The sequence below is a fragment of the Malania oleifera genome, chromosome 1, assembly GCF_029873635.1.
Source record: "Malania oleifera isolate guangnan ecotype guangnan chromosome 1, ASM2987363v1, whole genome shotgun sequence".
NCBI lineage: Eukaryota > Viridiplantae > Streptophyta > Magnoliopsida > Santalales > Ximeniaceae > Malania > Malania oleifera.
The window spans coordinates 85,541,921-85,566,264 of NC_080417.1; the positions used below are offsets into that span (position 1 = coordinate 85,541,921).

General features: G+C 36.7%; 1 protein-coding gene across 10 annotated transcripts in view; it reads left to right on the forward strand.

Moving 5' to 3' along the window:
* The window catches only part of LOC131160291 (uncharacterized), a 53,924-nt gene that overhangs the window by 16,307 nt on the left and 13,273 nt on the right, over positions 1–24,344 (forward strand). For 4 of the 10 annotated variants that reach the window (XR_009137982.1, XR_009137985.1, XM_058115778.1 and 1 more), the window contains exons 2-6: positions 1,857–2,106; positions 2,793–3,047; positions 13,718–13,913; positions 18,749–18,919; positions 19,000–19,116. Coding sequence is in view for 6 of the 10 variants with exons in the window: in XM_058115778.1 (XP_057971761.1) it covers positions 2,860–3,047; positions 13,718–13,913; positions 18,749–18,919; positions 19,000–19,116 (672 nt within the window). In the remaining 4 variants the exon portion in view is untranslated. The remainder of the gene's footprint in view (positions 1–1,856; positions 2,107–2,792; positions 3,048–13,717; positions 13,914–18,748; positions 18,920–18,999; positions 19,117–24,344) is intronic. The other 6 variants (XR_009137984.1, XR_009137986.1, XM_058115789.1 and 3 more) reach the window with 3 other exon arrangements.

Below are 24,344 nucleotides of genomic sequence, written 5' to 3' on the forward strand. Positions count from 1 at the left end.
CACAATTTTAAAAGAAGTAAATATATATTATATATATATATATATATATATATAGGAGAAATTAATTTGGAATGTTTAAAAGTTAATTTTTGGACTTAAAATAAAAAAAACTTCGATTCAATTTAAAAATAAAATAAACTAAAATTATATTTTGATGTTTATATCTATATCTGTACTACATTTAATTAATAAAATTACTGATAATGTATATCATTTGTGCAAAAATATCCTATATTTTGAAAGCAATACCAAACATTCCTAAAAGAAAATAAATTTTACCAAAATTAGACAAATTACATTTATAAAATCTATTTTAGATATGTTGAAGTTTGAACCTTAAAAAAAATTCTATTTGACCTAAAACATACAATGTATATACATATCAGATAAAAAAGTACAAATAGTAATGTCACTAATTTTGTAGTTAAAAATATTGTTATTTTTTAGAAGTAAGACAAGTACTTTAAAAAAAATCAAATTCAATAGTATTATATAAATCTACATTTAAAAATTTTATCTTGAATGGGTCAAGATTTGGACCTAAAAAATCCATTCATTCAAAAAAATAAAATGAATGCAACGGTATTATAAATGATAAATAAAATGTACATTCCCCCCCCCCCCCCCCCACCATAAAAAGGTCAATTTATCTAAAGTCTTCTAAAATTATAGTAAAGTGTTCAACATTACTTAGATAAATAATAATATAATATCTAAAGGAAAAATTTCGGAAATGAAACTGTAAACCTAGAAGTCACCTCCAAATATTAAATTTTAAATATTAAAAACTTATTAATTGATCGTTAAATAAACAAAAAATTACAATGATTAAAATTTTAGGTAGCAAATCACAGTTCAGAAATTGTGACTAAGTTACAAATATTTTTCTAGCAAGAAGTCATATATTGAGATTTTTATAAAATAAAAAGTCATATGTTATGTAATTATTAAAATTCAATATTTGTCATAATTTTTATTAGAGTATTTGTGTCATATCGCATCTTATATTTATAAAGATTTTTCACGTGCCTATATTTATACTGTTATTATTGTATCCCATGTCGATATTGCTATTTTATAACTTTTAAACAAAGTATTAATTTTATAATAAATTTAAATATGCACACTTTAATATTTGTAACCTAAATTATGAAAATATATTATTAATTTATTTTTGAAAGTACATCTAACATTTATTAAAATTATAAAAACATTTTACACAATATTTGCAACACATGGGACATATTGACTAGTTTATTAAATAATTTTGAGAATCTATTGTGTATAATTGAATTGCCAATAGATGGCAGGCTGGTCACATGTGGTAAAGAATTCAGTTTGGCGGTCAAACCTAAAAATAAGTTCACTTTGTCAAAAGGAAAAGAAACCATCTTTTCTCACCTGAAGCAAATTATGCGCAGCAACATTAAATTTTTTTTTCGAAGTGTTCAAAACCATAGTGCTTAATACATCATAGGACTTTGTTATTAACATTCCATGCACACACATTATGAAAATGATCCCTCACCTTCTCCTACAAGGAGAACGATGATAGTAAAGCTAATAGAAAATACTAAAATAACATTCCATTACAACCTTGATTTAATTCCACATTTAAATTGTTCCATAGATTTCATTCCATTCTTGTCTCCATTCTATTTCTAACTTTATTTCAATATTGTTTCTATTGCATTCTGCGAACTTGTTACCGAAGAGAAGGTTACTTACAAAATTTGAAAAATATTATTTCTTGTGCAAATTGAAACAACATTGACTACATGCAATATAAAGAATAGGACCAAGTTTTGTGACTCGTTGAAAGTGTAATGTTGTGCCATCAATTTTTTTTGGATCAGCAAAAAGAAGAATTCATTGAAGGGCACCAAGGGGGGTGCAATCCTTGTGCATGAACAGTGACAAAAGAAAAATCTCTCTTAAAGCAGGTTGTCGAAAAAGTGAAGAGCAGTATGAGTGTCAACTGTCAATCATGTACAATCCACTGTGCCATGTAGTTATATTGCTAGTCCATCTGTCAAATTGTGGCCCATATTTCTCAATTTTGCTATAAGAAAACCCCATCAGTCCCAGACTCCAAATTCTCCAGAGGTGCATTTTCATGCCTTGCCACCTCTCCATTTTACACGCCATTCTCTTTGTTTCTCTCTATTAATTCAAGTACACATTTTATAGTTATCAGAATACCCCAAATTATATTAATTGCAAATGTATGTCAGTTTAATTGTTTCTTAAGATTATCAAGTTTTGTAATTCTATTGTATTTTTTTTGCATTATCTTTGTTATTGGTGAATATACATGTTTACTATTTAGTTTTGACTTTTGTGTTATGGATACGGGAATTTGGTTAATTTATTCATTAGATGGTGCCCTATTGTTTTATCATGGGGTTTTGGCATTCATGCTAGTTATTGTCTTGCAGTAGCATTTGATGAGCATCTTTCTTTATGGTTATCATAGATTCCTTCAGTTGTTTTATTATTTTGACTTCTACATCCATTGTTGGTAAAATGGTTGCCATGTGTTTTTTCATTTTCAATTATCATAATGTTTTTTACATCTTCATTGAATCATAAAAAATAAATAAATAAAAATCCACTTGCATTTGTTTTACTCCGACTGTTCAATACTTCAATCATTTGGGGTCCTGGGGAGCACACTTGTGAGTATTCACCCATTTTTTGTTGAAATTGATCAGTCTTTGTTCTCTTTTTTTTGCTTCCATTAGTTGCATTAATTTGTTTTTACAGGAATTGTATGTTTTCTTTATCCCCAGCCTTGCAGATATTTTGTTCCTGTGACTAGACTTGTAAGTGGGCAATTATGCTGGTGAAAACAATGTCATGTCATTTGCCTTTGGCAGTGATGACTTTGTCTATGATTGTGTAATGGAAAAGAGAAGAATTGATGATTATGAACCAGGAACAGTCCCACTGCCCAGGCTCTTGGACAGATTTGGATTTGTGAAGCAGGAACTTGACAACTCTCCTGACAGTGTAACCAAGATCAGGTCGGCATTTGAATATGAGAGGTATGTGTTCCTTGTTGAATGAATTCTGTTTAAATAGTGCCCCTCGTGGTTTTGGATAATGATGCATTTGAATTGTGTTTCTTAAGATTTTATTCTGTGGCTTCTTATATCTGCTTTTTAATGCAATATATTTCTAGAGGGATTACTTGATTGGAATATCTGGAAATTCATTATGAACTCTCTAATACTAATAACAAGGCCTTGCAATCATATTTGCTGTTAAAACGTATATCCTTACTTTTATTTGCTAAATCTATGTCTAGCCATTATGTATATTGCAAGAGTGTCAATTTATTATGATGTTTCAAAATATCAGTGTTCTTAATATATCCCCCTTTTTGTTCCCCACCCTTCATTGTGAGATACAAATTAGTTTTGTCTTAGAATCTGCAGCAATAAAAATAGGCAATTTATTTGTACATTATAAAATGGTGAAACTGTGAAAAATTGTCCTTCCCATTTTGGTTGAAGCTGTGGCCTTTTTGTGTACTCGTCCATTCATATGTTATAATCTGTAAGCTTTGAACGTTGAAAAACAGCTCTTTGTCTAAAGGCCAAGCGACTGACTGGAAGGTGTTTTTGGAATCTTATTGTAGCAACAGGTTGGTTGAGGAAAACCAACTCTGAAGTTAGTTGATCCCTACTTTTAGGGAGACTTTGGACTTTGGAGTGGAAAGTTGTATTAAAATTTCATATATTTGGTTATTTAATTAGCCATTTGGTTTAACTACATATTAGTGTAATGGGAATATTAGGTTATGTTTCGGTTCACATAATAGCTATTCTTTGGGATAAGATGGGTACAATGAGAAATTTGGGAATGGCGGTAATAGTTGTTACTTGTATATTACTTATTATTTCATCCAACATGTAACAAGAAAGAAATACATTTCACGGTGAAATTTGGGAATTAATTGAATAGTTATTTGGTTATTCTTTCTATATTCCTTGTTGTGGATTCATTAAAAAGTTTCACTTTGTTATTTGCTTTATGATAACAAAATTTTTTGATAACTAATTGTAACTAACCTATTATAACTAATCTATTCCTAGGAATAGGCATATCAAGAACCAAAAGTAACCTTTGTCTCTCCTTTTGTCTCTACTTAAAGCGTCCCTTCTAAATTTATGAAGGGATGAAGAATAATGATTTTTTTAAAAGAAGAAATCGATTTTATATTTTAGCTGGAGATTTTTTGTTTGGGTTCAACAGTGTGAAGGTCCGTTGATTTACAAATACAACAAATGCATTAGCTTTTGGAGATAAGTATCGTCCTTTTTATTTTATTTTTTTCCATTTTGTTCTTAAGGTCACAATAGCTCCTTTTGGAGCAATTAAACATATTCAGATGAAAAAGTGGAATTCTTTTGGGAATTAACAACAAATCCCCAAAACCCATGAGAAACAAAATAGAGAAAAGAATACACGCCAAAGAAAAATCAATCACACGCACAAGACAGTATTTATGTGGTTCGGCAATTTTGCCTATGTCCACGGAGTTGCAGGGAATTTCACTATTATCAGAAAGAAAAAAAATACAGAGAGTGCGGCGGTACAATGCTCTCTCTCTCTCTCGCTCTCTTGTGAAGTGTGACTGCTTATCCTAATCACCTAAAAACAATCATTTTATATGCTACGCATAGGGTTCCAAACGGGCTACAAAACGGGGGGCCCAAAAAATTACGGCCCAATTCTTCGCTCCATGGACTAAGCCTTAGGATAGAAATCTCTCATTAAAGAAAAGTCGGGCCATAATCTAGATTGAACGCAATTAGGCTCCACAAAAGCCCAACAAATCTCCCACTTGGAGACTAGTTCAATCACCAATATCAACTGCAATTCTCCAAATGAACAATCTCCCATCCCCGCAACTCATCGTCCTGTCCTCAAGCTAGAAGACCAACTGAAGCTGCACACAGCTTCAGCTTCTCAATAGTAACACCCTTAGTCATCGTGTCTTTCGGGTTCTTAGATCCACAGATCTTCTCAAGTATTACCAGCTTATCTTCAACAAGGTAATGGATAAAGTGGTATTTTGTCTGTATATGTTTCGACTTTGAATAAAAAGCCGAATTTTTGGTAAGAAAAATTGCACTCTGACTATCACTGTGTAGAATGCCCATCTTCTGCTTCTTACCCAATTCGTCTAAGAAATCATGTAGCCAAATCATCTCCTTTCCAGCTTCAGTTGCTGCAACATACTCAGCTTCTGTAGTAGACAAAGTAACAATCTTTTGCAGATTTGAAGCCCAAGATATAGCTGTACCACCCAAAGTAAATACAAACCCAGTAGTACTCTTTCTACTATCATGATCACCAGAAAAATCAGTGTCTACATAACCCTGCAGTTTCAAACTTGCACCTGTGAAGCAAAGACATGTATTTGATGAATTCCTCAGATATCTCAGAATCCACTTGACTGCCTCCCAATGCTGCTTTCCTGGCCTACTCATGAATTTGCTCACAACTCCCACTGTATGTGCAATGTCTGGCCTTGTACACACCATAACATACATCAAGTTGCCAATAGCTGAGGCATAGGGCACCTTGCTTATATGGTCCCTTTCTTCTTCTGTCTTCGATGACTGTTCCTTGCTTAGTTTGAAATGACTACCCAAGGGTGTGCTCACTGGTTTAGCTTCATTCATGTTGAACCTGTTGAGAATTTTCTTCACATACTCTGACTGTGAAAGTTTCAATGTACCATTAGCCTTGTCTCTAATGATTCTCATTCTAAGGATTTGCTTTGCAACTCCCAAATCCTTCATTGCAAACTGTTTTGACAATTGCTTCTTCAGATTATTAATCTCCTCAATGCTAAACCTTGCAATGAGCATATCATCTACATATAATAGTAAAATGATGTAAGAATTGTCAAAGAACTTAACATAACAACAGTGATCAGCTTCACATCTCTTGAACCCAATTTTATGCACAAAACTATCAAATTTCTTATACCACTGTCTTGGAGCTTGTTTTAGACCATACAAGTTCTTTCTCAATTTGCAGACTAAATTCTCTTATCCCTGGACAATGAACCCTTTTGGCTGAATCATGTAGATGTCTTCCTCCAAGTCACCATGAAGGAATGTCGTTTTCACATCAAACTGCTCAAGATGTAGATTTTTTGCAGCCACCATTCCCAGTACCAGTCTAATTGTCGACATCTTCACAACTGGAGAAAATATTTCTGTGAAGTCAATGCCCTCCTTCTGCTGGAACCCTTTGACAACTAATCTGGCTTTGTAGCGCATGCTACCATCATGTTCATTCTTTATTCTGTATACCCACTTGTTGTGCAAAGTCTTCTTCCCTACTGGCAATTCAGTCAGTTCCCATGTCTAATTCCCCAACAAGGAATCCATCTTATTCTTCATGACTAACTCCCTCTTGCTTGAACTTTCATCCTGCAAGGTTTTATCATAACACTCTGGCTCACCACCATCAGTTAGTAGGAGATAATTTAAAACAGGTGAATAACACTGTGGAGGTCTAGGTCCTGGAAGATCTAGGGACCGCAGCTACAAATGTATTCTGATTTACCTGTGATTCTATATTTTCCTTGTAATCTTCACCCCTTTCCTGGATAGTACTTTTAGTCAACTCATCTAAGTTAACAATCTCAGATTTCTTCTGATCTATCGTTGTGACATCTGACACTACAGTTGACCTGTCCTGTACATAACCTGTTCATTAAATATCACATTTCTACTTTTGATGATTTTCTTGTTTTGTTCATCCCAAAACCGATAGCCAAATTTCTCATTACCATAGCCAATGAAATAACATATTTTGGACTTTGCATCAAGTTTACTACGAACATCAGAATCAATATGAACATAAGAAACACAACAAAAAACTTTTAAGTGAGAAAACTTTACCTTTTTGTCGCTCCAAACCTCTTCAGGAAGTATGAACTTCATGGGAACTGAAGGTCCTCGGTTTATCAGATAAGTTGCAGTACTAACAGCATCAGCCCAGAAAGTTTTTGGTAGTCTAGAGTGCAACCTCATACTCCTAGCATGCTCATTGAGAGTTTTGTTCATGCGCTTGGCCACACCATTCTGCTGTGGTGTCCCAGGAATGGTCTTTTTCATTCTGATTCCATGTACAACACAATACTCTCTGAACCCTCCATCTATGTACTCTCCTCCATTGTCCGACCTCAAACACTTTACTTTCAAACCTGTCTTTGTCTCTGTCTCAACCATAGCCTTCTACTTCTTAAAAGTTTCAAATACATTATATTTATTTTTCAGAAAATAAACCCATACCTTTTTGGTTGAGTCATCAATGAAAGTAATGTAGTACCTTGAATCTCCAAGGGATGTAACGGGAGAAGGCCCCCCCCCTCCCCAAACAAATCTGTGTGCACTAACTCCAATTTTTCAGCCTTCAGTGTTCTGCCACTTTTCAAGAAACTCACCCTTTTCTGCTTTCCTAAGATGTGGTTTTCACACAAGTCAAAATCAATGGACTTCAATTCTGGTAGTTTCCCTTTTGATAGTAGCATCTTCATCCCTTTCTCACTCATGTAATCAAGTCTGCGGTGCCATAAACTTGTATCAGTACTTGCTTTAGCAATTGCCATTGTGTCTCTTGGACTTGAGGTCATATATAGAGTACCCGATTTCTTTCCACGAGCCAATACTCTGGCTCCCTTTGTAACCTTCCAAGTGCCACTAGCAAACAACATTGCATGCCCTTCATCATCAAGCTGTCCGACAGAAATCAAATTTCTTCTCAGGTTTGGAATATGTTGTACCTTCTCCAGTAACCAAACAGATCCATTGGACAACGACATCCGGACGTTTCCCATACCCACAACATCCAAGGCTGTACCATCAGCCAAATACACCTTACCAAAATCTCCTGCTACATAGTTTTGTATGATTTCATGGTGTGAAGTGGTATGAAACGAAGTTCCTGAGTCCAATACCCAATCATCAAGTGGACTGTCTATTGCAAGAAGTAGTGCATCCTGTACCTCTTCTGTTACAACATTAGCATAATCATCCTCATTCTTCTTCTTAAGACTTTTGCATTGTCTCCTAAAGTGACCTGTTTTCCCACAGTTCCAGCATTGTCCCTTTTGGCTAGATCTAGATTTACTTTTACTTCTGTTTTGATTATAGTTTCTAGATTTTGATCTACCCCGGTCTGAATTTCGCTCATTACCTTTGCCTCTTGTCTCAAGGTTTAGGGCAGAATCAGATCCTGAGGTTTCACCCGCATCTCTTCTGCAAATCTCCTCAGTCAGAATTAAATCCCGTATATCATTGTACTTCAGTTTTTCTTTTCCAGTAGAGTTGCTTACTGCCATCCTCATTGCCTCCCAATTGTTTGGCAACAAAGACAAAACAATCAATGCACGAATCTCATTATTAAAATCAATTTCTACAGACGATAATTGATTTGTGATAGTATTAAACTCATTTAGATGTTGTGCTACTGATGCATTCTCTGCCATCTTCAAATTGAACAATTTCTTCATTAGATGTACCTTGTTACTTGCTGACGGTTTTTCATACATACCAGACAAAGCCTTCATCAGATATGCTGTAGTCTTCTCCTTCACAATGTTGTGTGCAACAGACCTAGACAGAGTTAATCTACTCTCAATACCTGTCTGTCAAGGAGAGTCCATTCCTCCTCCTTCATAGTAGCAGGTTTTTCTCCTAGAAGCGGCAGATGTAACTTCTTCCCAATGTGATAATCCCCGATCTGCATCTTCCAGAATCCAAAGTCTGTGCCATCAAATTTTTCTATTCCAGACGCCTTTCCTGCTTCCTCTGCCATTGCTCCCACTTGAACCTAACTTGGCTCCGATACTAGTTGTTAGGAATTAGCAACAAATTCTTAAATCCTATGAGAAACAAAATAGAGAAAGAATACACGCCAAAGAAAAATCAATCACACGCACAAGACAGTATTTACGTGGTTCGGCAATTTTGCCTACGTCCACGGAGTTGCAAGGATTTCACTATTATTAGGAAGAAAAAAAATACAGAGAGTGCAGCGGCACAATGCTCTCTCTCTCTCTCTCTCTCTCTCTCTCTCTCTCTCTCTCTCTCTCTCTCTCTCTCAGTGTGACTGCTTACCCTAATCACCCAAAAACAATCATTTTATATACTGCGCACAGGGTTTCGAATGGGCCACAAAACGGGCCGAAAAAATGACGGCCCAATCCTTCGCTTCATGGATTAAGCCTTAGGATAGAAATCTCTCATTAAAGAAAAGTCGGGTCGTCATCCAGATTGAACGCAACTAGGCTCCACAAAAGCCCAACAAATTCAATCTTGTAACTCAGCCCCATGCGACTCTTCTATTGCGTATTGAAGCCATTGTTTGTCTCTGGTTTTGATCAATAATGGCTGCTGATTGTCATGAGGGAAGTTGATGGGTCTCGGAGGAGCATCCAGTTCAAAGGAAATCCTTCAATCTGAGTTTAGAGAGAATAAGGAAGTGTGGTTTGTTTCTTTGTTTGAGAAACCTTGTTTGTAATTGATGGACTAGGGTTTCTGTGGCTGTAGTTCAACGATTCACGGGTGGCTTGTCATCACTTGTGGGGTGGGTTGGGAAGATTCTCTTGTAAAATAAGATTTGGGAAGGTGGAGTCTTCACTGATGATTAGGTTGATGAGGAAATAAAAATTCGCAGAATTTGGTTTGGGATAGGATCAGAAAAGGTTTTCTGTATTCAGCCCAGGAGGTGATTGTGATGACTTTTTTTGGAGGAATTTTGCGGAAGAGCTTTGAGTGTTTTTGGAGCCTGAGGATTCAGGTAAGGAACTCCCTTGTAACTTGTAAGGTGAATGGCACTGATTTGAGGCAATCACTACAGGCCATGGAAGGATTATCTACATGGCAGCGAGAATCTTGATCATGGAAGAAGTTGTATCTCAAGAGAATGATCAGCTCTGTGCGAAGTGTGGTGAGATTTTGTAGAGTAAGATAACCTGAGATGATCTCAGGCAGTCAGATGGATGAGTTGCAGAAGAGGGCAAGTAGCTCATGGCATGGCAGAGGTGGATAGGGTTTTGCAAGAGGATATGTGGGTTGATGAAGTCACCTGGGCCTGGGCGCTTACTTTTGTGCTAAATTTGGTCAATATTTGGACAGTAGGCTTTTCCCAGGTCAGGCCTGGAACATGCTTGAACTTCTGTCCAGTTGGTAAGTCAAGAGGCCCAATATTCAATTGATAGAGACAGACTTAACTGTGACATGGAAGAGAGGCTGTTTGGGTCCAAAGAAGGTTAGAGCTAACTGGGCCTCCTTTTCAGGCCCAACCTCTAACCCACACAATCAAGGTAATCAGCCTATTGCAAATTTCAGAAAGGGGTTGTATATGCTTGGTACAGTTGATTCTAGTTTGGGGAAGAAGGTGACAGCTTTATCTTTTTTGCAGAACAGGGTACACGCGACATATATATTGCAGAAAAGGGGAACCGATACTTCCACAGTGTGGCACAGGGTGAATGACTGGGTGAATCTTGTAGGGTAGATTCCAATCACAGATAGAAGTGATTCAGTTATTCTCGAAATTTCAGTTGATGCCTGCTGCCAGGACAATAGCTTGATCAGGAAGCTGCCAATCAGCAATAGATTGGTTGTGGGATAAACCAGGAAGGATGTGTGGGTGAGATTCCAAGGATCACTAATGATGAGGGGGATAGACTTGCTGGCAAGGAATGGTTTATGCATGCTGGATAGACAAGTGATTTAGATCTGCTGGAACAACAGAAGAGGATGCAAGGAACAAAGCTGAAAGTATTTGTGTTTTGAAAGCCCAGATTGCTTAAAAGGGAGAGACGGATGTGAGGAGTTGCAAGGATAAGGAGAAGGAAATTTGGTGTTGGATAATTATAGTGATTATTTTAGTGACTTTGTGGACGAGTGCGGTTTGATTTTGTATGGGATTTGAGAACAATGTGGGTATGGTTTGAATCATCGGATTTACTTGGGATATCTTGTACAAGCCACCATCTCTGTTGGAAGGTTTAGAGGATATTTAAATTTTAAGGGGAATGGAATGGGTAAGAAACAGCAATCAAGAATGGGATTTTTCCCACTCTTATAGATGAGGTCAAAAATTGTTGGATGAGATGGGTTTGTGGGTTTCCATTCCTGGAGGTACCAAAGTTTGCTCGGCTGGGATAAAAACAACGTGAATGGCAAAGTTTTAAGTTCAGTCAATCAAAATGGCAAGGGTTTAAAGAGAGGATTTCTCATTTGAATTGTTGGTTAGTATTCTTTTTTGTTTTTATTATTATTTTTTATTTCCTTTGAGGATTGCTTGTCTCTTTGCGTTGTACTCTCTCTTAACTCTCTTAATATATTCTCTTCTATTATAAAAAGAAATTCCGCAAAACATCAAAATCAACATCAAAGAAAATTCAGAAGTAAAATATACTAAAAAAATTGTTAGCATGTCAATGATATTTGCAGGCTAAGGTCGCTCATTTCCAGTATTCTCTATGTTACATCTTTATTTAGGTTTCTTGTAACAGTGAAGGTGTTCTAGATTTATGGCCAAGGAAATTTAGTGTACAGTGAGGATATTTTTATGGTCAGCTGCTGGGAATGGGGGAAGGGATCGTAAAATTGGTTGGGAGATTGTTAGTAGACAATAAGCACACGGAGGTTTGGTCCTTGATAGTTTGTTGTCTAAAGAGATTTCAATGATTTCATTGTTAGGTTGATTGTTTTGTAGATTTCCTTTGGAGCTTGATCTCTATGTTGCAAGATTACGAGGAGTATGGTCTCAAATTGAGTAGGTGGGATTGTAGAAGGTGCTAACCATGCTACACATGCAAGTCCTTGGAAATTCGATCCTCATTCCTCAATTATTTTATCCACCGACTAATAATATTGGAAATGGTTCTTTTGTTCATTATTGGGAGGATATTTCTGTTGGTAATTGTCCTTTGTTGACTTCTTTTTCTTAGCTTCATAGGCTTTCTCCTTTTTTATGCAATCCTCCTGTTCTGTCTTCCTACTCATGGGAGGGGGGATTGGGGTTTTGGGAAGAGTAAGGAGTAAGAAGGTCATTTTGTGTAGTTATTTCTTTGGTGCTGCAGTTGAGAGGATATTTGGGGATAAGATCCCTCCACCTTTCCTTTGGGATAAGGTTGTGTCTTTAGCTTCACTAAAGAGACCACACTTGATCTTTTAAAAGTATTAGCAAAATTGCTGACTGGAATACCTAAACTATCACTATGCAAGGATGGTTGACGTTAATCTCTTTAGCTTGCTTGAAGGCTTCCACTGAAGTCTCTGTTTGATGTTGAACTCTTTCTTGCTGTGGTAAAGATACTTGAAATTTTATATGCTTGAACTTTTTTTGTTTTTTAAATTGCAATTCCAAATTGATGCACCTAATCTTTTTTCCATTTAGTGTTCAAATAAAAGCATAAATATTGCTTTGAAACTACTTAAAGTTGATTTGATCACTTTGACGGTAATAAAATTAAATTCCATTATTTCCTACTTAAGTTGCATTATCTGAACAGGATTTTGACCAATGCATTGGTTGATAACTTTGAAGGCATCCCCGTTTCAGATCATTAAGGACTGGTTGATAATCTGCATGCATTTGGTCCATAGCACACATGGACTCCCCCTTCTTCTAATGTGTTGAAGCCAAACATGTGTGGTGGCTTCTTTCGTAGAGCTTGACAATATTTTTGGGGGTTTTGAGAGGGGTGTTTACTAGAAATTCTTACAAAATTATGGAGGGAGATCTGGCTGCTGGGTTAGCTGGGTAGAGGTATCCCAGTAGGGTCTGTTGGAGATCATCATGCTTAATTTGGGAGATATAATTTGAAGATTGATTTTTATTTAATCTCATGAAGGCAATTCAAATGCTGACTTCAAGGGGTGCAAAAACTCTTGAGAGTCTAAGCAGATATATTCTTCTCTTGTACATTTCAAATTTTTTTTGAAGAGGAATTTCTGTTTGTTTTCTTGCATTTGTTTTTTTCCAAATGAGGTGACATCAATTTCTCCATTATCTTTCACTAGCATTGACAACTAGGGAGTGTGGAGAGGTGTGTGTATGCATTAAGTAGACGTGATTAGCAGATTAGGTTAGTTTCAATCTAGAAAAATCTCAGATAGATCCTTGCCAAATGTTAGAAAATTGTGAAAGGTTAGCTAAGAAAAAGGGTACAAATAATATAATTTACTTGAGTCTCTAATGCATATTTGCATATTAGCTAATATTGTCCTTGTAGCTATATTAAATTGTTTGTGTCTTGTACAAACTACTGAAAGTTAAGCTGCAAGATACGCAGTTTTACTTTATTTTACCTGATTTTATTGTGTTGATTTGTCACATTCTGCATGTTACTCACAAGCATATGTATGAACACACATGCATGTATAAATGTGTCCATATGTATACACATGTTAGTATATCTATGCATTTTCAAAAGAACCTGTTCTTCAATTCTTCAAGAGGTTTTGATATTTCAAAGTTGACCTAATATAGTGTTTTTGTGTGTGTTTGTGCACATGAACATTCTTCAAGAGGTTTTGATATTCCAAAATTGACCTAATATAGCGTTTTTGTGTGTGTTTGTGCACATGAACATCTGTATTTTGTTCTTTCTCCTCTGCCAATGAACATTGTGATTGATATTATTATGAGTGAAATGAGATCCTCTCAGGGATGAAAGAAGGGTTAGAAAATGGCGGAAAATGATTGGAATTGGAGGGAGTGACTGGAAGCATTATGTTAGGAGGAAGTCTCATGTGGTAAACAGGCGTATAAGGAAAGGAATTCCAGATTGTTTGAGAGGCCTTGTTTGGCAGTTGATATCTGGAAGTCGAGATCTTTTGCTGATGAACCCTGGGGTCTATGAGGTATATTTTTTCTCCGTCAGTATATAAATCTGATAAATTCTTCATGTGAAGTAGAGGATTAGAGGTTTTGATATGCCATATTCTTTAATGAATATATCTCGGTAATTTATGTATTTTGCATTTTTTTGTAATGATCTCTGGACAAGACTTATTTTCTTCTCCTCTGGGATGACCTATTAACTAATTCTTGCAGGCTTGTAACCCTTCTGTTATTTTTATTGTTGTTTTAAATTTAGAGATGAGAAGAGAAAAAAAGAAGAAGAGAAGGAGAGGAAAGTTTTGTGGCATTTTTCCCAGAGCATTACATACAGCTCCAGGTCTGCCCTCTTATATATTAATTATAAAAGGACATGTGAGAGAAAAGTACTTCAACTAACTCCACACAAGTACTAAAATAGCACATTCTCTTCTAACGCTCCCTCTCAAATTGGATGTGTATAAATTCCACCCATCTCCAGTTTGTTACAACCATTACACGAGGCAGGCTTAAAATAAAGTCTTTGTGAAAATATTGCCTAATTGAGCCACATATTTTACAAAAGGGAGTCCTCACAATGTTCTTCAACAAAGCATCCCTCCCAAAATGACTGTCAACTTCAGTGTGCTTTGACCTCTCACGAATATAAATGATAACTTGATATAGTAGAACCAGCCAATCTATTGGACAAGACACTTCAACCACATAAACTCAGTCACAGTAGCTCATGTATTTTGCTGCAACAATAGATCTTGCTATAGTAGTCCATTTCTTGCTAAGCTAAATAACATGATTACCTCCCATGAATGTATGTCATTCAATGGTAGACCTTCAATCATTAACATAATCCGCCCAATTTGCATCAAAGTATCCCATGATCTCACAATTTTAATTACATTTATCCCACAGCAAAGGATATGTCAGGTTTAGTAACAGTCAAGTAGATCAACTTGCCAACCAACCACCTATATCGACGTTATCTACAAAGTTCGGTCCAACGTCCTTAGACAACTTCATGTTGGGATCCATAGGAGTATCAATTGGTTTAACTTGCAACTTACCATTCTCACTTAGCAAGTCCAAGGTATATTTTTGCTGAGATTGATTCGAGTATTCGACCCTTTCCTACAATGGACATCTCAATACCGAATAATGTAGAGTGCCCGATTCCTTAACTTGAAATTTTCCTTGAAGCCACTGTTTGACAATTAGAAAATCTTACTTGGGTCACTGCCAATAATGATAATATCGTCAACCTAAACTACTAGAAGTCCCACAATTGTCAATTTTTTGCGGACAAAGTCCGAGTCAGATTAGCACTAGATAAAACCATATGTAAAGAACACTGCTAAATTTGTCAAATTAAAGTCGAAGAGTCTGCTTAAGACCATAAATGACCTTATGCGACTTACTTACCTTACCATCCTCTCCCTAAGCAACATACCTAGGAGGTTGTTCCTTGTGTACCTCTTCCTTCAAATCCTCCAACTTTCCATATAAGAAGGCATTCTTCACATCCAATCGGTATAAAGGCCAATCAAAATTAACTCCTGATCAATATGCAGATACAATTTAGTTGAGCAAGTTGGGGGAAGGTCTCGTAATAATTGATGTCATTGTTTGAGTGTACCCTTTGGCAATCAATTAGGTTTAGGACGTTCATGCCCGTAGGAAGATATTTGATGGCGTAGACCCAATGGAAGCTCACCAACTCCATACTAGGAGGAAGATCCACCAAGTTCCATGTCATCTTGCTTTAGTCTTCATTGCTACACATGGGTTAGGATTTCATAGCCAAATGGTTCAGTATCATGAGAGGTTGTAGGCTGTGAGCATAATATCATCAAAATGAGATGTTTATATGGTCTGCCGCACATGTCAAATGTAGTTTGGCCTTTTGAATTTGTCCTCGTGTGATTGAATGTCAATTGATGAAAATCAAATTTCTAGATTTTGACAGTGGGTTAAGTTTATTTCTTCCAGCTACACAACTGTTATAATCTAGGAAATTTTTGATAGTTTGTTAGAGATTTGAAGGTGATGTCATTGCCAGTGGTAAGAGTTGAAGCTTTAGGGCAAAGCTTAGACTTTAGGTTGTCCTACTACCGACGATTGTGAGTGCTAAGCTCGAAGGCCCTTGTTGGCTAAATTTTCGAATTTTTCACTTGTTAGAAGGTGGAACTCAATATTGTCAAATTGTGGCTGTCTGATGATTTTTACTTCTACAAGTGGTTTTCTTCATTCTGATTTCTGTAAAAATGTCGAGTCTGCAGAGAGTTGCTGTAGTTAGCATGTTTAAATCATGTTCAATGTTTTCAACTTGACCTCTGCTTTTTTGGATCAATCAGGCTACAAGTAATTGTGTGTGACCTGCAATTTTCCATGTTATCTATGGCTCAATAACCGCAGCTACATGATGGCGAATCCTTGCAAAGTGGCTCCCTGTTTAACCTTTTAATCTCCAAAACTTCAAGAATCCTAGTTCTGTGGAATCTTGACCCTCTCTTTACTGAGAAGTCCACCACAATCTACCCCTGTGATTCACTGGACCAGGAAGCATATGAAGAATTAACGACTGCATGAATTTCATCCTTCTTCCTTTCCAAGGTCAGCAGATGTGTACGCTTCATCCATCCATCTTGCTTGTTCATTGCTGATCATTTTTTTTAATGACCAAAGAAAGTGCATTAAGATAGGAAAAGGATATTAAAAAAAAAAAAAAAAAAAAAAAAACCTTACAGTCAAATAAGAAAACCCCTCTTTAAAAACTTGCCTTCATAATTCACTAAGCACCTGAAATTTTCTAATTCATGCTGTCCCTCCTTCAATTTCCTTTTAACTCCACCCCTCATCCCGCAAGTGAACTTCATTACCTCTAGGACTAGAAAGCCACAAACCTTCTCATCGTACAATTGTTGAGCTTGTGAGTCCTTCTGATCAACCTCTATCTACTGGAGTGGACAAAAGACTATCCTTCCTTTGGTGCTCCGTAAAAATACCCTTTAAACCTTCTATCATGGATGGTGGTACGTATGACAAATCCCCAAGTAAATCAGATGATTCAGAGTTATAGCCACAATGTTCTCAAATTTCTTCCAAAAAGCAAACCACCCTCATCTGCAAATTCGCTAAAATTAGCACTATCATTATATAACCCCACACAGTACTTTCAACATTGTTTCTTGCATTCTTTCCACTGTACAGAAGAATTATCTTTCTTGTCCACTCGATGTGCATAAACCATTTCGAATTTCTTCCCCTACCAGTAGATTTACCTAATTGTCAGCAATCCTTTGAATATCATCCACACCTCCTTCCTGTACCTTAGTGTGAGCCCCTCTCTCAGCTAAGGTCAATGGCAGCTTCTTGATCAACCTTCATCCTAGCAATGACCCTCAGAAACCATAAGCGCAGGAGACTGAAATTCCAAGGCTAACCAAATTGCTATTGTCTTTGGTTGGAATCGGCCCTGCAGGATTTTCACCCTGTCAAACCCCCGTGTCACACTGGGGACCTTTTTCTGTGAAAGGTGTGGGGTGGACTCCTCTACATGAGAGTTAGCTGTATGCCTGTATCAGGCTTATTCATTTAGTTTCTAAAACTTGAAATGGGCTGATTACCTTGTTTGTGAAGCTTAGAATTTTGGGCCTGACAGGGACGCTCATTTAGCTCTAATTTTTTTTGACCCCACTCCGGATTCTTTGTACCCATTTCAAAATTAACTCTGCCACTACCCACTGAGTGTTGGACCTCTTGAATACCCAAACTGGGCTGATATTTGGGCCTGATCCATGTCTGACCCAGGACTAGCCCACTAAATTACATGGCCAGACCAGGGACAATATTAAGCACCCAAGGACTAGAGCACTTTGTCACGAACCCTCTTGAATCATCTTGCAAAACCCTAGCAGCTGCTGCCTGAGCCACTTCTCTTCTGCAACACATCCTTCTAACTACCTTATTCCATCTATGCTCACTCACTCCCAGATTTTATTTTACGAGAGGATCTTCCCAATTGCCCACTACTGATTACAAGCCATCTGCATACCATTGAGCTGCCACTGGAGAAACACTAACCTATGAACTACAAACCGCTGGAGAAACTTTAACCTATCAACTACAAACTGGGTATTGCCTCATGCAAAGAAACAAAGACACTCTTCCCTGTTCTCTCTAAACATCTAATTATTTTCCTTTAACCTGGACTGTTCTCTGGGACTCACCTTCTCTCATGACAAGCCATTCGTGATATATATAAAAAAAACTGGACAGGAATGAGGGCTACAAGAGGGAAGAGAGGAGAAGGCCAGCGACCAGCTATTTTAAATCCTCTTCTGTAGTATTCCTAAACGTTGATCTTTTCTACACCTCTTTCTGGAATCAGAACCCCCTCTTCCAAATTGCTTGAAGAGACTTTGAAAATTTTAAACTCTAAGCCATAGAAAATATAAATGCTTCACCATCTTAAAAGTCCTCTAGTGTATTAAGTTATTAACAATTACTGGAAGATGGATCCACCCATGCATGAACCAAGTCAAATCACTGGTCTATTGTGGTTTCTGACATGGAGAGTTCATTTCATTAGTTTTATATCTCTTGGATTGTTTTCTTTATTTGAAGGTTGAGACCTATTTTAGATTCTTGAGTCAATGAAGTTTAGAAAGATGTGGCTTGAGCTGCTTGTTGATACATGTGGGTTGAGAAGCTCTTCTGAGTTGTATACTGAAAAAACTCATCCTATTCTATGGTTTAAGAAAATTATATGAATATTTTGGATATTTATCTAATCGATCCATTTTATTTGTTCTTATATTTTCTTCTTTTATCCTTGTGTTGATGGAGTATTACTTTGCTGCAGCAACTAGTAATATATGAGACATCGGCTTCGGAATTGGATATAATTCGAGACATATCTCGAACTTTCCCTTCACATGTTTTCTTCCAGCAGAGACATGGACCTGGTCAAAGATCCCTTTACAATGTTTTGAAGGCATACTCTGTGTATGACAGAGATGTTGGATATGTTCAGGTTTGAGTCCAACATATCCAATAAGTTTTCTATTTTAAGTTTGTTGAAAAAGAATGCTATTGAAAATGTTTGAAATGCAGGGAATGGGATTTTTGGCTGGTCTGTTGCTTCTTTATATGAGTGAAGAAGATGCATTTTGGTTGTTGGTTGCACTATTGAAAGGGGCTGTCCATGCTCCAATGGAAGGATTATATTTGGTAATTATATACATGGCTTTGTTTATCATCTGATTGTTGCTATTGAACATAGCCTGTGTAGTGTAGGACAAATTAGGTCCTATTCCATAATTTATGCGAGGGGCATTTGGTCCAAGATTTATTTGATTATTTATTTATCTATTTATAATCTATTTATGATGTTTTTGTAGCCCCCTGCTTTCTTTTGTTGTTGTTTTTTTGTTTTTGTTTTGGTATAGATGATTAGATTGGGAAAAGAAGATTTGTATTGCTGAGCTGAAGTAGTTGGGTTCATAGGTTTTTATTTATTTTATTTATTTTTTATCAGTAAAAGGACTTTATTAAAAGGGCATCAAGGGGATGCTAACCCAGATTACACAGAGTCGTCCTTCCTGCCGGATGTCACAAAAATCTAAGATTACATTATGGTCATGCACTACAATCCTACTGTGCCAGCTGGAAACCACAGCAATCCACTGTTTTGTACTAGTCTGAAGCAGCGAGAGGGAGTTTTTGAACTCTCTTGTTTCTTTCTTTCCAAGTGCACCAGAAATTGCAAGAGGGATGAGAGGCAAAGCCTTTCTCTTCTCCTTGGTTGGCCGAACCCCTTTCCATGTCCAGAGTACCACTCCCACTGAGCTGGCAATAGTCCACCATTGTCTAATCATGGTTAGAGCCATATTCTAAAGGTTCCTTGTCCAGGGGCAATGAAGGAGGATATGCCCAACGATTCTGCATCAGCCATGCAAAGGGAGCACCTGTAGATGATGGTCGGATCCTTTTCTGCAAATATCCTGGGCTAAGATCTCCTTGTTTTGCCTCCTGAGCAAGAAAAAGCTACCTTTGTAGGGGCATCCATATTCCAAATGTGAGTCCAAGGGAGATTGCAGTGGTTTGTTTCCTTTGGTGAGAGCTTCCTATCGAAGGATTTGACAGAGAAGACCCATTTTTGTCAATGGTCCACTTTGGTTGATTGGGTATGTTTTGGTGTTTAAAGTTGTAGTCGGGATCATAGTTGTCAAATCGGGATTTGTATCATGAATCGAAATTCCAATTTTGGGAATTAAAAATTAAATCAAATCATAAAGATTGGGTACAAATTTCCAAAATCAAGTATAAATGACATGCATATATTGATATATGAACAACAAGCAAAATAGTAAAAGGCATTTGAATTCTGACGATAAAAAAAAAATTATTTTTCATGCGTATGCTTTCCCTAAACAAATGAAGGGAATGAGTAAAAAAATATTAATAAAAAAAAAAAAACTTTTTTCTGTTTAAGAAGGAATAAAAAAAAAAAAAAAACAATAACTGAACATAAAAATTTCATGCATATTCTTTCTTGAATTTAAAAATAAAAAAAAATAATTAACTTAAAAATGATACTAATTGAACAAACTACTTAAAAAACACAAAAACAACTTTTGAATCTTAACAACACTACGAAACATTACTACTGCCTTAATTCGCGAGGTGAGTGTTTTGCCCCTTCTTCTGAATGGCAGAACACTATACTCCTCCAAGAGTGAAGAATGGTTTTGTGAAGGCAACATAAGACCTGAAGTTCAATTTTGTTGTCTTTTTAGCAGGAAACTGAGGTAGACAAGGAATGGAAGGTAGCTCTGTAAAAAAACCCATGAAAAAAGAAACGCTGTTTTTGGGGTTTTAATCTAGTTAGGTCTGTCAGGATGTGATAGGTCTAGAATTGTGGGTATTGATGGACTCAGATCAATTTGTTAATAGATTTAGCAACTATTCAGCTGTTTTAGGGTTGCTAGTAAGATTCAAATTGATTTCGTATGGAATTCATCTGACTCAAATAAAAAATCAGTTTGAATCATATGAATCTTACAATGCCTCAATGCCTTATCACTCAGCAGTCACAAATTTTATCGCTCAGCAATGCCTCATCACTAATGCCTTTTGAGTTGCCTTTTTCCTGAAGGAATGTTTTCCTCCAACTTGTTCAGCAATCCATAAACCATGAGTATTGTGTCATTCACAGCATGCTAAATTCGGGTTTCATGCCGTGATCTGCCTAACAGAACACTAGATCCAGCTCACCTTATGCTAGATTTAGGTCCATGATGGGGTGGATAATGACATAAGATCTGTCTCTAGTGTTCTGTGGGTAAAGACTTTCACATTTTCAAGCAGAATGACTGCTCAGAAATGGCTTAATATGAACAAATTCTTTCAACTACTAATCATCCTGTGTCTTGGATTGTTGTAAATGGCCAACCTTTACTTTCCCTTAAAATATTCAGCATATAAGAACACTTAGTTTAGGATAGGTGCCATATTAGTGTTAACTATTTATTAGTTGCCTTCATGTCCATTTTTGGTTGGTTAGGGTATTTACGAAGCAAAATAATAGGAAAAAGGCACAGAAGCAACAGCAACAGCAACAGCAACAGCAACAGAGCCTTCAGTCTCACTAGGGGGTCCAGCAATATGTATCTTCTTCTGTGATTCTGCATGATCTAGGGCAATATCCTCTTAGAGTTGGAGTATCATCATATTTCTCTATTACTACATCAGTCCAAATTATCGTAGATCCCCTCATATGTCACTTCAAACATAAACTAAATAATTGTTTCTTACTCTTTCTTTCTGGTGCATTATCTCTTGTCCATTTTGGCAGAATCAGATTGTTTGGTGGTATTAGAATGATAGTGAGTTTACTATTGAAAGAAATTTGAAAGAAAAGAGGAATCCATTTTCAAGTGAGAAAGGCAAAAGGAAGGTGTAAATTGAATTTATAGGCTCATGCAATATATAGTCCAGATTCCTTTCCCTTGATCCACTCATTTTATCTTTATCCTTTTGTGAGATGAAAGTATAAAGGTATTGGGCCATAGCAAATTGTGTATGGCAATTGTATATTTTGGAGAGAATGTTGTGTTTCAAAATTTAGAAGATATTTTGTTTTGTGAAATATGTTAAAAATGACCAAAAATAGAATTATAATGCAATGATTCCCCACTTTGACTAATGGTAAAAGTATTTTAAGTGAAAATTATTGAACTAAAACTTTAGATTGTTAAGAGTTAGCACTCTGAAACAGAAATGTACCATGTTTCTTCGTACCAATTCATGGTTTGCTGGGGTGTTTTCTGGTAACTACAGGCCATACCAACCTGAACTTAGAATTCTGAAGATTGCTTCATCTTCAAGGATTCGGTGGAAATTTATGTTGCAAATTGCGAACAATGTTTTAGTTGTTCTTCCGTCATCTTTTACTGGTGCAGCCTGTAGTAAGCTATGGGTTTGTGTTGTTCATTCTTTTATCATCTTTTAGAGTTATATCCCTCATCCATCTTAGCATTTCATTTGAATTGCAGTTACTTTTTGGTTATTTTGTTTCTTGATTGCCAAGTATTTTGATACATGCATGATAGCTGGTCTTGTGGTTGTCCTAGTAAGCATATAGTATGAAGGGAAGGTTTAAAGAAGGGATTCTTTTTTTGACAACATAAATTGTATGAAGGAGGATATCACAATCTAAAAGAGGACATGATGTCTTCAAGGAAGAACAAAAACAGCAGAAGAAGATCAAAAGAAGCTAATTAAAAGAACTAGATAAGAAAAACCCTCTTTAAACCATTCTCATCATAATGCTGATTAGTTAACTCCGACCGAGTCGCCTACCCTTCTTTATCTTTCTAATAATTCCATGCAAACAAACTTGTTTACCTCTAGGATTTGACGGCCATAGACCTATCTTATCTTTCAATTTTTGTGCTTTTAAGTCCTTCCCATTTATCTTTGCTACAGGAGTTGGCAAAATCCCTTCCTTACACTGCTGTTCTTTACCCATCCATCATCCTCAAAGATAGGAACACCCACCAAATCTTCCATTGGAGATGGAGGCACATACGATAAAATCAGATGAATCAGAACCAAAGCCAAATTGCCCTCAAAACTCATCCAGGAACAAATCACCATCATGATCAAACTGACTAGTGTCATTACTAACACTCTCCGACACATCACCCCATTCTTTTTGTTCTTCCCTTTGTTAACCCTCTCATCTGTATCCCCCTTCTAACCACTCAAATATTCCATAATACACTAGCTACCTTCATCATGTCTTTGAATTAGCCGAACGAGAAGCCAAAAAAAAAAAAGCTTCTCTATCCCATAAAAAATGAGAGGAGGTTATATGATCTTTAAAAAATTCTCGTATTTTTCTCAATCTAAAGGGTCTAAAGAGTAGCAAATATAACAAAAGTCCATAAAGCTCTTCCTTTTCTACTCTTTTTGAAGCTTCATTATCTCACTAGCAAGAAATTATCCATAACATGAGGCAGCACCCACGCCTTACCAGAGCATGAAGAAAGAGCAGTCCTTAGATGGTTTGCCACTTGGCAATAAAGAGAAAGATGTGTGTTCGTTTCATTAGACTCAATAAACATCATGCAAATATCAAGACTGTGGGTCTTATAGGGTCCTCAACCTGTGTAACAAATTGTGTTGACTGGGTATTGAGAGTGCAGTCCCTATGAAAGCACGAACTTAAAAGGCAACCTTTGCCTTCCAAATGTTATGGCTTAGAGGAAAATGATTGGGGGAAGGATTTTTTGAGAGAATAAGGAAAAAAGACTTGGAAGAAAAAGAACTTGAAGAATCTCCTAGATCCTGAAAAATGGTCCAGGCCACTGAGTGAGATAGTAAGCTCATCAAAACCTCTCTTTTATCAGGATTCTTAAAGAAATTGAAGTCCAAAGAATGAGACACCCACCCCCCCCCCCCCCCCCCCCCCCCCCGCCCCCCCACGCCCTTCTTTGGAAGAAAAAAAAAAAAAACCGATTGGTGCATTTTTGTAGAGAAGAAAACTCGAAGAGATGATGCACCAATGTTTCCCACGAAACTTCATCCACCCAGATGTCCTCCCAAAACCGAATGCAATTGCCTTTGCCCACTTTGAACTGGCTAGAAGGAAAGAAAAAACATGCAACCTGGGAAACAAACTTCCAGGGATTTGCCTGAGAGATAATTCCACTTCCTCTATTATCCCACCCATTTTGATGAACCACATACTTCTAATCACCATGTGCTGCAGGGCTTTAAGTCTTTAACCTCTAAGGGAAACGTCTACAACCATTTCCAATTAGAGAAATGATTCTAGATACCACATTACCAAGCCCCAAGCTCCCTTCAAGCTTTGGTCTCTAAGCACATCCCAACTAACAAGATGGTCCCTCTGATTCTCCCCAATACCATACGAAAGAAAATCATGCATC